The 12,120-nt window shown below is 45.4% G+C and overlaps 1 protein-coding gene across 1 annotated transcript; it reads left to right on the forward strand.

Moving 5' to 3' along the window:
- The first annotated feature begins 247 nt into the window (after positions 1-247).
- eloa (elongin A) lies at positions 248-11,921 on the forward strand. The gene is made up of 12 exons (XM_062530222.1): positions 248-382; positions 1,397-1,453; positions 2,154-2,266; positions 2,539-3,203; positions 3,502-3,842; positions 4,996-5,107; positions 5,773-5,928; positions 6,375-6,472; positions 6,790-6,970; positions 7,786-7,918; positions 10,189-10,325; positions 11,139-11,921. The coding sequence occupies exons 1-12, from the start codon at positions 272-274 to the stop codon at positions 11,198-11,200; spliced, it is 2,166 nt and encodes a 721-aa protein (XP_062386206.1). The 5' UTR covers positions 248-271; the 3' UTR covers positions 11,201-11,921.
- The last annotated feature ends 199 nt before the right edge of the window (positions 11,922-12,120 follow it).

Below are 12,120 nucleotides of genomic sequence, written 5' to 3' on the forward strand. Positions count from 1 at the left end.
GGATCTGGTTTAGGCCTAGGCCTGAGTTAAATTTGAGGATATCTGAAGGAAACGGCATACATTAATTGTTTCTTTATATTGGTTAATTTTGTTTCAGTTTCATCAGCCGAAACAATTATTTTCTTTTCCAGCACAGCAAACATCGTGTCCTTGATGGATAATAAATCATCAGGTGGAATCGACTTATCTACTTTCTCCCGTCAGCTGTTTAATGACGTAGTTCCGGGATAACCATGCCAGTAAAGGCAGACTGAAGCCGCGGAGCTGGGGCATGAAGCAGTTTCCGGGGCCTTCGGTTCCACTTGTAAACATGGCGGAGGAGCTGCTGGAAACCGTGGAGAGATTGCAGTCCAGACTCTCCGAGAACCAAGAGCCTCGGAAGGTAAAGACCGGTGGATTGGAGAGGGCAGGATGTAAACTAATGAGGGTCGATCGTGTTGTGATGGGTTCTGTTCCAATGTGGCAACGCAGTGTACTGAAAGTAGTAACTGCTTTACAACAGCACGTCACGCAATAAATGCGTTCACGTTGAAGCAGATTATGTTTATGGACCGCAGTTAGCTATTATATTAATTTACTGTTACAACCATGACTAAAATGTAATGATCTCTGAAGATCATTCAGTAGAAATCACGACGACACTTTTAAGCCGTAAACGTAAGCCTAAGAAATGTCAACCACAGCTATTCCTGAAGTAGCCAGCGTAACGGAAACACACAGTGGTTGTATATTGTTGCTTGCACTTGTCATACAATGATGTTGCTTCTCAAATAGGGTTGGATTACACCAGTTGGAAATATACGAGACCATAACAGGGAGTATAGCCTAAACTCGATTATATTCTTGGCCTAGAAAAGAGTGAATTTCCCCCAAAGCCTCGTCAAGCTGACTTGCTGGGTAAACATAACTCTCGTAGCCCTTACGTAGGCTACTTCCCCCCACTCATGATTAGGCCCACGTCACCATGCGTAGACACCGCCACTATGGTCACGCACAGACGCAGGGTAGGAGTCAGATTTCTTCTTATGGTCGCACCTGGTGCCAGGTGTTGCTTGTCACTATAAAGTGCGAATGTTAACTCAATCTGCTTCTTCCGTACTCACCTCTGTTGATAGGCCTACATTCGCACTTAGACATATGGGGTGCATGTACTAGATAGATAGATAGATAGATAGATAGATAGATAGATAGATACTTTATTGATTCCAAAGGGATCAAAGGAAATTCAAGTATAGACATATCTGGGAAAATGCTCGTACTAATCCCTGCTCTCATGTAATGATTTGCTAAACTGACAGCACAGATTTGAGTGTTACTTCCTGCTTGAACGTGGGTTGTTATTAACTTTGTGTGTGTGTGTGTGTGTGTGTGTGTGTGTGTGTTTATATTTATTCAGCTGCTCAAGACGTTGAAGAGGCTGGCAGAGCTGCCCATGACTGTGGACATCCTGGTGGTGAGTCTGCACTTTTCCTCCCTTTTGTCTCCAGAGAAACAGCAGGAGCATTATTATGAGGGGGATTATGCACAGATTGCCTCGCGTTGCCCTGGGTGATTGTAGCACATCTTCATCATCACCAGTCTGTTTCAGCCTGTTATGGCTCCATCTTGGCTTCTGTATTGAATGCAATAACACTAATGTGTGCTACTGTACACACACACACAACAGTCTTGTTGAGATACTGCGGTGTCAGAGGTGATGGGTCTCTTGTTTAGCCTCTGTGGTGTTTACGCGCTGTGATGGAAATGAGTGTTTTATGTTGCCATACAAAACCCATGTGCATGTGTGTTTCTACACTGAGACTATCAAAGAGCACCAAAGGAGTGGTTAGGAACTGGTGCTTTCGCTACTAGGGCTAGCACTACCTTTTCCTGTACTCACAGTTTCTCCTTTCTGGGTTGAAACTCACTCCCTTTGAAATTGATAAGACTTTGCTCTAGCTATGTTCATGTCCTTGAGTCCTTGAATCATGTTATTGCTGATTAGAATGACAGTGTTTGAGACCTCTGTTCTGGGTCTTGCATGCAAATCAGAAAAAAAATAACTTTTCTGCGGTGTGCTATGGTATTCTGTTAGATAGAGGGTAGATAGAATTCTTAGAATTTCCACCGCACACACACAACCTGTAAAAATGATCTCTGTTCCTCCCTGACAGGAAACGGGTGTTGGGAAAACTGTGAATTCTCTCCGCAAGCATGACTTGGTGGGAGAGGCAGCAAAGAGCATAGTCGCTAAATGGAAGAAACTTGTTCCCCAGCCTGCTGACCGGTAAGCTAATATGTTTTTGGTGGTTAGCCACCTCGTTTGCTGTTTAGACATCCAGTAATTTCATACAATAGAAGAAAGCAGAGGGGATCATCTTGATGAATTTGTTGTCTGTTTGAATGAGAGACACTCTGGCAATGCATTTTAACAGACTCCAGAGATAATTCATGTTAATGTTGATTCGTAATTCTGTTACCTGTTGCCCGTTGACTGATGAAACTGTTCTCTGATGAAATGTGTTTTCATTGGTTGTCTTTCATCATGTTGTCCCGTAGGCCTACTCCCACGAAGGATGATCACTCACACTCACTAGCAGCAGACTTTAACCGAGGCCATAAACGGGTCCGTGAGCCTTCTCCTGAAGACCTGCGCCACGTAGAGGAGGAGGAGGAGGAGGAGGAGGAAGAAAGGGAGCATGAAAGGGAGCATGAAAGGGATGAAGAAATGGAGGAAGAGTATGAGCACCACGAGCAAGAAGAGGAGGAGGAGGAAGAAGAGGAGGCGCACGAGCCCATGAGTCGGTACCAGCACGGTTATTCCCCCTCTCCTCCACAAGCGTACAGCCCCACGGCGCCCGGTCTGACTGGCCAGCGCTTGCCCCAGTATCAGCAGGCCTACGACAGCCCTCAGGAGGAGCCTGCGCCCAGTCCCCCACGGAAAGAGCCCCGCCACAGCAAGCCCCACCGAGACCCGGCCAGAGACCACCGAGACCGGCCGCGAGACCGCCACAGCGCCTCCGGGGGGCCGGAGCAGGAGCGGCGGAAACGACCCCCTCAGTCGGCGGCGGGTGGCGGGGGCGGGGAGGGAAAGAGGAGCGGCGACCGGGAACAGAGTAGCAGTAGCGCACATCGGCCGGACAAACACAAAAACACACACACGTCGCACGACAGGAAACACACACCGCATGACAGCAGGAAGGAGAAGAAGGGAGGAAGCGAAGGTAAGTGTGTGTATGTGTGCGTGTGCCGAACATGTGTGTGAAGTTCGTGCTCTTGCAAGTGGTGGTGTTCTTGGTGTGTGTTTGTGTTTGTGGTGGTGATCAAGACTTGTGTGTATGAAGTGGCTTCGTTTGCATATCAGGTTTTTTGTTTGTGTGTACCTGGTTATATTGGTGTGTGAGTATACTGAGAGTACAGGACATCTGTGGCTATTGGTGTATTGATTATGGTTTCCTCAGCGATCTCACAGAAGGTCCTGTGAACATGGCTGACCTATCCTTATGTGTCTGACTTTGGCAGGGAGGTCTCATTCAAAGCGGGAAGAGACGGAGCCTCCGCCGGAGGAGGAAAAGGAAGAGTACGAGACCCCAACCATGTCCTTTGAGTCCTTCCTGACTTACGATGCGCCCACCCCGACCAAGAAGAAGAAGAAGCAGCAGCAGCTTCTTAAGCCCTCCCCCAAGCCTGCGGCAGCTGCTCCACCCCCGACTCCCCCCTCAAAAGCCAGCGCCACCAACGGGGCCCGCAGCAGCAGCAAACGCTCGGAACGCGCAGAACGCACAGAACGCGCAGAACGTGCGGAACGCGCCCCGTCCCCCCCTTCCACTCCCATCACCCCTACACCAGAGAAACGCAGAAAGGTGAGGCCCAATGCAAGGCAACCACCTGCCTCATCCAGACATCATTCAGCCAACTCAATGGGCCTCTTCTCATTCATCTTTGTATCGCTCCTCCCTTCCTTCCTCGGTCCTCGTTCCCACTGATCTAGATAAAGAATGATGGGGCGGCAACAATGGGATAGTCTATCCAGCGTTCTTTATAGATCAGTGGGAACGAACCTGGAGGACTGAGCATCTAGGATTGTTGAGATGGGGCCCTTGTACCCCAAAGTGTAACGGAAGCTGGCTGGTATATATCTGTGCAGTACGTTGTGTAAACCTCTGTCCTGACGCCTTAAGAGTCTTGCTAGCATTGCTAGCATGCTCGACTCCCGACCGGAGGTGCTGCTGTTTGTGAGTTCAATTCTGGGCAAGTGTAGTGCTGAGCCGTGCGGTTCAACACAACGCAGGTTACATTGGTGCTGTGACCTGCATCGGGAGTGAGGTTTAGAGGGGTTAGTGTAATGGTAGCCAGCTGGGTACGTAGCTTTGCAGTATGTTGTGTAAACCTTGCTCGAGTCGTGCTAGTGTGAGAGCTAGCAGCCTGGGGTTTTAGCTCGATTGCTAGTGTCCTCGACTCCTATCAAGGTGCTACTGTTTGCGGTTACAAGTCGGGGCAAGCCCGGGGCTGAACTACGTGGTTCAGCACAACGTTGATTACAAAAGCACCCAGCAACTGTATCTTAGTGTGTTCAGATTTGATGTGTGTTGTGTGATGACTTTGTGTGATCTGCCGTTTACGTTATGTTACAATGTTTTATGTCTCAATTCTCCCTGTTCTGGAGAAACTTAACAAGCATGTTTTTAGGATGATTTATCACTACCAGCCACTAATACTTACTCTGACATAGAGCTTCTCACAAGACCGACTGAAAGCTTGGAACGGACAAATTGGGAGAGAAAGTGGCTTGGCAGAGAGCCATAGATAGAGCTATTTCTAGAAGAACTTGCTCCTCCACTCACTACACCACATGCCTGGGCCCAGCCTAGACCACTCAGCTATGCTCTGGAGCCTGCACATGTGCTTCACAGCCATGGGCACACTCGTGTAATAACTCCGCAGTACTCCACACTATTAAGAGACTCTCCATGTAATAATTCACTTTGACCGCATTGGTCTCTGTCCTCTGTCCAGGTGGTGGACGTGATGCCCACCCTGCCTGACATTCCTCTGCCAGCCATCCAGCCCAACTACCGGCCCCTCCCCTCAATAGAGCACACACCGGTGTCCCCGCAGAGACGTAAAGGTGAGTCCCCCCCCGTCCCCCCCCGTCCCGTCCCGTCCCGTCCCTGGCTTCAGTATATTGACCTTCACTCAGCGTTCTCTCTGTCTGGCGGTAGAAGATTTAATATAAATGTCAGTTTTGCCGCGGTATAGAAGTAGTAGTGGGAGTTGGCAGCCGTGGCCTACTGGTTAGGGCTTCGAGCTTGTAACCGAAGGGTTGCCGATTCGATCCCCGACCAGTAGGGAGAATGTGGGCGGGGGGGGAGTGGTTGAGCACTGCTCTCCCACGTCCACATCCACGGCTGAAGTGCCCTTGAGCAAGGCACCTAACCCCTCACACACACACACACACACACACACACACGCACTTGAGCAAAGCACCTAACCCCTCACTGCTCCCTGAGCGCCGCTGTTCAGCAGACAGCTCTCTGCTCCGGGTAAGTGTGTGCTTCCTCACTGTGTGTTAACTGTGTGCTGTGTGCGTGTTCACTAATTCATATATGCAGAGACCGAATTTCCCTCACGGGATCAAAAGAGTATACTATACTTAGTACTGGCAGTACTCGTGGTAGTATATGACTTATTATAAATGTTGCGTGTCGACCAATTCATGTGTAGCTCCAAGTGGTAAGACGTCTGGCCTCTCTGTTCAGCAAATCAATCAATTTCTCTTCCCTCTTCCTCCAGTTCCCGTTTCGTGTGATGCCGAGGAGGATGCCGGCTTCACGGGCCGACGGTTTAACTCTAAGATGGTGGTGTACTCTGGGTCCAAGACCTCCTACCTGCCCAAGATGATGTCTCTGTATGAGCAGTGCATCCGAGTCCTCCAGAACAACATTGACTGTGAGTTCCTGTAGAGGAGACTGTACTGTGTTTCTGCTGTTTGAACAAATGTGTTTGCAGACATAATTCACTTACACACAGCGTAGAAGAACGTGCAGGTGGTATAATCTTGGGTTGCTATTGTTATCTTCTTTAATCAGAATATTCTTGTTCTTGTAAGTGTTTGTTTTGGAGTATGGTGTACATATTGAATGCTGACATATATGTATATGTGGTCATGAGTTCTGGCAAGTATGCAATAGGTGACCCCAGTATGACAGGCGGTTATACGGATTTATAGTGAAAGCTAATTGTTGCAGCATATGCTTCGTGAACAGTTACGTGCCTAATGTAGCTAGTCTGTGAGAGGCCTTTTCAGTATCAAAGTATCAAATGATGATGATCATGACGCCATTGTTGACCCTGTATTGCATTGTATTCATTTCTGATTGATGGTGTTTCCATAGCAATCGATGAAGTTGGGGGCGTACCATTTGAGATTCTGGAGCCAGTGATGGAACGCTGCACCCCAGAACAGCTGTACCGCATTGAAGAGTGCAATCAGGTGGGTAATGCACTCACAGAAATACACAATCATATGTATTTCACACACACACACACACACACACGCACGCACACACACACACACAAACACAGAAATACACAATTATATGTATCACACACACACACACACACACACACACACACACACACACAAACACACAAACCAACACACAAACACACAGACAAAAAAAACAAACAAACAAACGGGTACCTGTATTATTAGAGGAATCCCTCTTTGTATGAGAATCCCACGTGCATACAAACCTCCAGACACTATATTGTGATCTCTCATACTCATTCTCTCTCTCTCTTGCGCAGCACTTTTTGGAGGACACCGACGAGCTGTGGATGAAGCACTGCCAGCGTGACTTCAAGCGCCAGACTCCGCACGAGTACGAGTCGTGGCGGGAGCTCTACCTCCGTCTGCACGACGAGCGAGAGGAGCGTCTGCGCAAGCTCACGCAGAACATCAGCTCGGCCCATGCCAACCGGCCCAAAGGTAAAAGCTGAGGGCACAAGCAGCGCACTAACGTGTAGCAGTCTGCACATCTTATCTTACTTTAAATGTTTTTTTTTTTACATTTTATTTGTCTTTAAAGGAACACTTCACCGTTTTTTCATATTAAACTATGTTATTCCCTTAACTAAGACGAGTTGATACATACCTCTCACCAGGGCTGTACATTGCGAGCAGGTCGTCGCAAATGAGACTAAAAATATATTAGTGCGAGTAGAAAAAATAAAATACTGATTTCAACCCTTTCATTTGCATTTTGCTCCAAAAATGAATCCACACCAATTTCGCGCATCTGTATACAAATTTCAGAGTTGACAACTCTTACGCACCTGGCTGGACACTCACGCTTTCAGAATCAACCTCACGTTCTCACGCACACGCAAGAAATGTCACTCCAAATTCATTCTTTTTTTCTTCAATCTGTTAGTTATCCGTTGGTGACTATGTAGAGATTACTGGTGAAACAGTAAACCATGATAAAAATGTTGACTATAACAACCTTACTCACTTGCACTTACCATGGGCCTCTTCTCTCTGCCATTACACCGGTCTAGTCTTCTCATCCACTTCCCTTGATTTAACTTGATTCTGATCTGTCATTCTATTTCTTATGCAGTTGTACATATTGTTACACTATTGTCTTTGTACAAAAGCTTCAACTAAATAAATACATGTACAGAAAATATAAACAGCCCCTCACTATCTATATGTGTGTGAGACAGATACTGTATGACAGTTGAATTTGGTAGCATATGTTGTAGCTGTCTGAGCACTCACACTTATCCTCTCGTTGACAGGTCGTCAGGTGAAGATGGCATACGTGAACTCGGTCGCCAAGCCACCACGAGATGTGCGTCGCCGGCAGGAGAAGTTTGGCACGAATTCCGGACCCAGCTCCAGTGCCAGCTCTGCATCCTCAAATCCAGTCCGGTAAGACAAGACACCTCAGCAAGTGACCCTGTGTGCATGTTTTCTATGGAACGACGGAGGTTGCATAGTTGTTCAAATCTAGTAGTACAAAGACAAAATAAAAAGAATCATAAGCAATACAGTATTGGGAGCACTCTGGTGTGCAGATTTTTACTTTGTCTATGAACTATTTTTTGGATCTCGCACCCGATAAACTTCCAGATGTGCGTGATTTAAGCTTTTGTTTTTTGAAATCTAGTAGTAAGGAATACTTACTTGAAATGAGGGGGGTAAATCATTTGCATGTTATATGCTGTAAATGTATCTGAAAATGCTTTATGGGATTTTGCATTCTTGCCATCTTTTAATCAAAATGATTAACTTGATAAGCCTCAGGCTTGAGGAAAATGCCCTATCCTGTATGAAATGTCCTATTTTGGATAGCTCTAATACTTACATTTACGAACTGGTGTAGACATATTTCTAAAGCAGTGTGTAGTTTGTTTTCAGTTAAAAGTAAATGAACGAGGCGATGGTAAACTTGTAATAAGGCACTTGTGCACCTAACATAGCCATAGAGCTTAGTAGTGAGACGTCTCGCGGAAATAGTGAAACATTACCTTGTCAGTAGATTTTCATTGTGTTTAGGGGGAACAAGTCATGAGAAGTAGGCTATTTACAATGGTGAAGTAGAATATAAACGTGACTCCATGGGGAGCTCCTCATTTGCGAAGAATACCTGAAACTGCCTTTAAAGAGACCCTATGCAACTTTTTCATAGTCATAAAATCGCTTAGAAATTGTTGTTTTGCTTGACTGACCAGTTTTTTATCGAAAACAGTAATATTTCCTCCCGCCCCAAGTGTCCCTATCCGCTATTGCAGCCTTGCAGTTTGTCCAGGAGCCGATCGCTCCTTGTTTACATCTGGAAGTCTGAGACGCGTTAGGAACAAGTAGAACCACGCTTGCAATTGATATATATATGTAAAGCCTATATACGTATAAATATACACACTAAAGCTGTAGGGGAAGCTCTGCAGAGAAATATGCAAGCATAAAACGAGCGAAAATGAAAAGCGAAACCGAAACCGGAGATGAAATCGCCAATCCTGCATAGTTTCTCTTTAATATCTAAACCTATTTCTTTCTTTTTTTTTTAAGTATATTTTTTTGTCCTTTAATCAGATAGGACTAGTGCAGTGCCCGTTCAAGCAATGTTTTCAAAGAAACGTGTTGCCCAATTACGTTGATGCATGTAGATCATGTTAGATTGGCGATAATGTAGAATCAGACCCGTGCAGTTAGTAGCGGTTCTTACTGACTTTGCAAAGTGAAAAAGTGAAGGGGAAAGGCGTTTGAGTTGCAGCTAATGGCAATATTAGACACATTATATATCCGTGCGTTTTTGCTGTTGTTGGGAAATTAAAGCTAACCGCACGTCATGGCCAGTGCTATTAACTCGGAAGTGATGTTTGAATGAATGTTATACCCAGCTGATGTCCAGATAGAGTCAAGAGCGGCTGTTTTAAATGCAAATCTTTACAGAATGCCACCGACATGTGTGTGTCGGCATATCCTGATCAGGCAACCGCGGTTGTTGATGTATGAGTAGCCTATGCAACGTTACGTGACTTTGACAGCCTGCTTACCAACATGGGTGCATGTGTGTCGGACTCATCCAAGATCAGCAATCTTGAAATGGTCCGTTGTTTAAGTGAGACATCGTAATTTCCATGAATGGCAACACGTGAGTTTGTCAGCGAAATGGGCTTTTTTTGTTTCTATGCTGGAGTGGGAGTGAGAAGGGGAGTGGCTAGTGCGGAGAGTGGTAGAATTGTGGGATTGCGGTAGAAGTGTATTTTGCTTAATTTGACGATATCTTTGTCATTTTTTGTCCGAACATGACCAAACTTTGCACTGCACTCACGCATGTCAATAGCAATACATGTGTAAAATGTTAGGTCAGTTGGATGAGTGGTTTGAGAGTTATGCGTGGAACACACAGACAGACAGAGTGACACACAGACAGACGTTCCTTGCATTAATAGATAGATAGTAGAGAGACAGGAAGTGAGTGGGAGAGCGAGTTTGGGTGGGATCCGGAAAGGACCACGGGTCGGTTATCGAACCTAGGTCGCCTGTATGCGGTGCAGGTGCCCCAGCCACTTGGGCCACGGCAGGGGCCTATCTAAACCTATTTCAACTCTTAATACTACTGTATAGCTGTCTACTATGTTCAACTTCAGGTCTTTATTGATTTCAATTGGTCTCTGCCTTTATGTTCCCATCAGGATCAAGCCAGCAATGGCTTACAGCTCCCAGTCGGATGACGGGGGGCACTCCTCATACAGCAGCCCCCCCGAGACATCTCGCCCCTCTATGTCCGGTGGGGGAGGGCCCAGTGCGCGCGACAAACAACAGGTCAAAAGTAAGTCCTGCACATCTGTCTTCAGGTCTCTAAGGCAGGGGTTCTCTTTTTTGGGGGGTTCCAAGGACCCCGTGTGGTGGAGAAAATAATCCAAGGATCCCCTCATAATTGCAAAAATTAAGGATATGCCATTTGTAGTCTCTGAAGTTGTGGCCAGGTTCGATTTTCAGGCATCACTTGACAAATCGAGTCTGACTCCGTGCACGTTTATGGAGATGAGACATTTCGTAAAACAATTTAATCATTTCCAACCTAAATCTGACTGCTGCACAGTTGTTTCCTATGGCCGTGCGTGCTTATAAAAGGTTGTGTGGTATTCGTGATATCACTGAAGTCTGTGCATTCCTTTCAAACCAATCAAATACTGTGGTTTGTCTACATCAGCGTGAGGTCTTTGACTGTGTCCAACTAGTGGCTACTCAGGACTTGTCTATGGCAGCCAAGTGTCCAGGGAATGTTTATGATTAGGCCTTAAGAGTCCAGGGGTTGTTGTAGGTGTGGAGAAACAGGATTAAAATGCCCTGTGGAGCACATTTCCGTTCAGCCGGTATGAGCTACTTCTGGCTCTAGGATTTCATTTTATTTTTTATAGGCTATTAGGTTTATTGTTAACATTGGAAGAGAGGTGTTGAATAGGCTCATAGTGAATATCTAAAATTGATTTTGAATATTTTGCAACAACAACAAAAAAATTGTCACTCCGGAAGTCAGATAAAGTGAAATTAGATTAATAAATAAATGTAATTGTATAGAAAATGTGGTTATCTGTTTGTTAGCCTCCTAAATGACTCATTTGTTTCCCCCCCCCCTCAGAAATTGCTCCAATGATGGCCAAAACAATCAAAGCATTCAAGAATCGTTTCTCTCGGCGATAAGGAGAGAGAGTGACTGACTGCGGTGAAAAGACTGTAGTTTAGTTTTTTTTTAACCTAACAATGTCTTTATGGTTATAAATGTTCTGGACAGACCACTGGACCCCCTCAGTCATACCAGAACACAAACAGACACACATACACACACACACACACACACACACACACACACACACACACAAACAAACTCCTACAAACTCATCCTGGCATGTGGTCCTTTCTATTTTTCACTCAAAGGCTGGCACTACAAATGGCTTGAGACACCAGGCTATGAACTTTTACTGCATTCAGATTTTTTTTTTAAAGCACATACCATTTGGTAGGATATCAAATAGCCCAAGGAATATGAATTTGGATCTTTCGTTGAGATCAAATGCGTTACATTTGATCTCAGATCAGTTACATCCCACTGTTCCCACACTGTGCAAGTTTGAGCGTAACGTTCACACTGCGGTTTGACTTGATGTATCAAAAAGAATGTGTTTGTGGAGAGCTGGTTATAAGCACCACCGTGCGGCCTCCATTTGTTAAAGCATTTTCAAGAGAAAGAGAGAATGGGGAAATGAGAATTTATAGGAACGTGCAACTTAATGCAACTATTTATTTAAATCCTCGGGGCCAGGCTCCCCAGAGCCTGCCAAACACAAGTGGATCAAAATATTAATTTTAATAGATTTTAATTATGTAATATGAACATTTTTAATAAAATTGACTTTTGCCCTCATTTGCTTGAGCATTGATTTTGTTTTCAAATCATGTAGCCTACTTTCATCATGGTTCTTATCCATTAGCCTACATATGTGTTGATGTATGTTTTTCCCCCCAGGTGTCATGTTATTAAAATCTCTTGAACATGGGCTACTTGGGAACTTATCCGAGCCAGCAGGTCAGCTCATTCATCTCATCAGTAAGAGGGGTTTAGC

Source organism: Sardina pilchardus, chromosome 24, assembly GCF_963854185.1.
Source record: "Sardina pilchardus chromosome 24, fSarPil1.1, whole genome shotgun sequence".
Lineage (NCBI taxonomy): Eukaryota > Metazoa > Chordata > Actinopteri > Clupeiformes > Clupeidae > Sardina > Sardina pilchardus.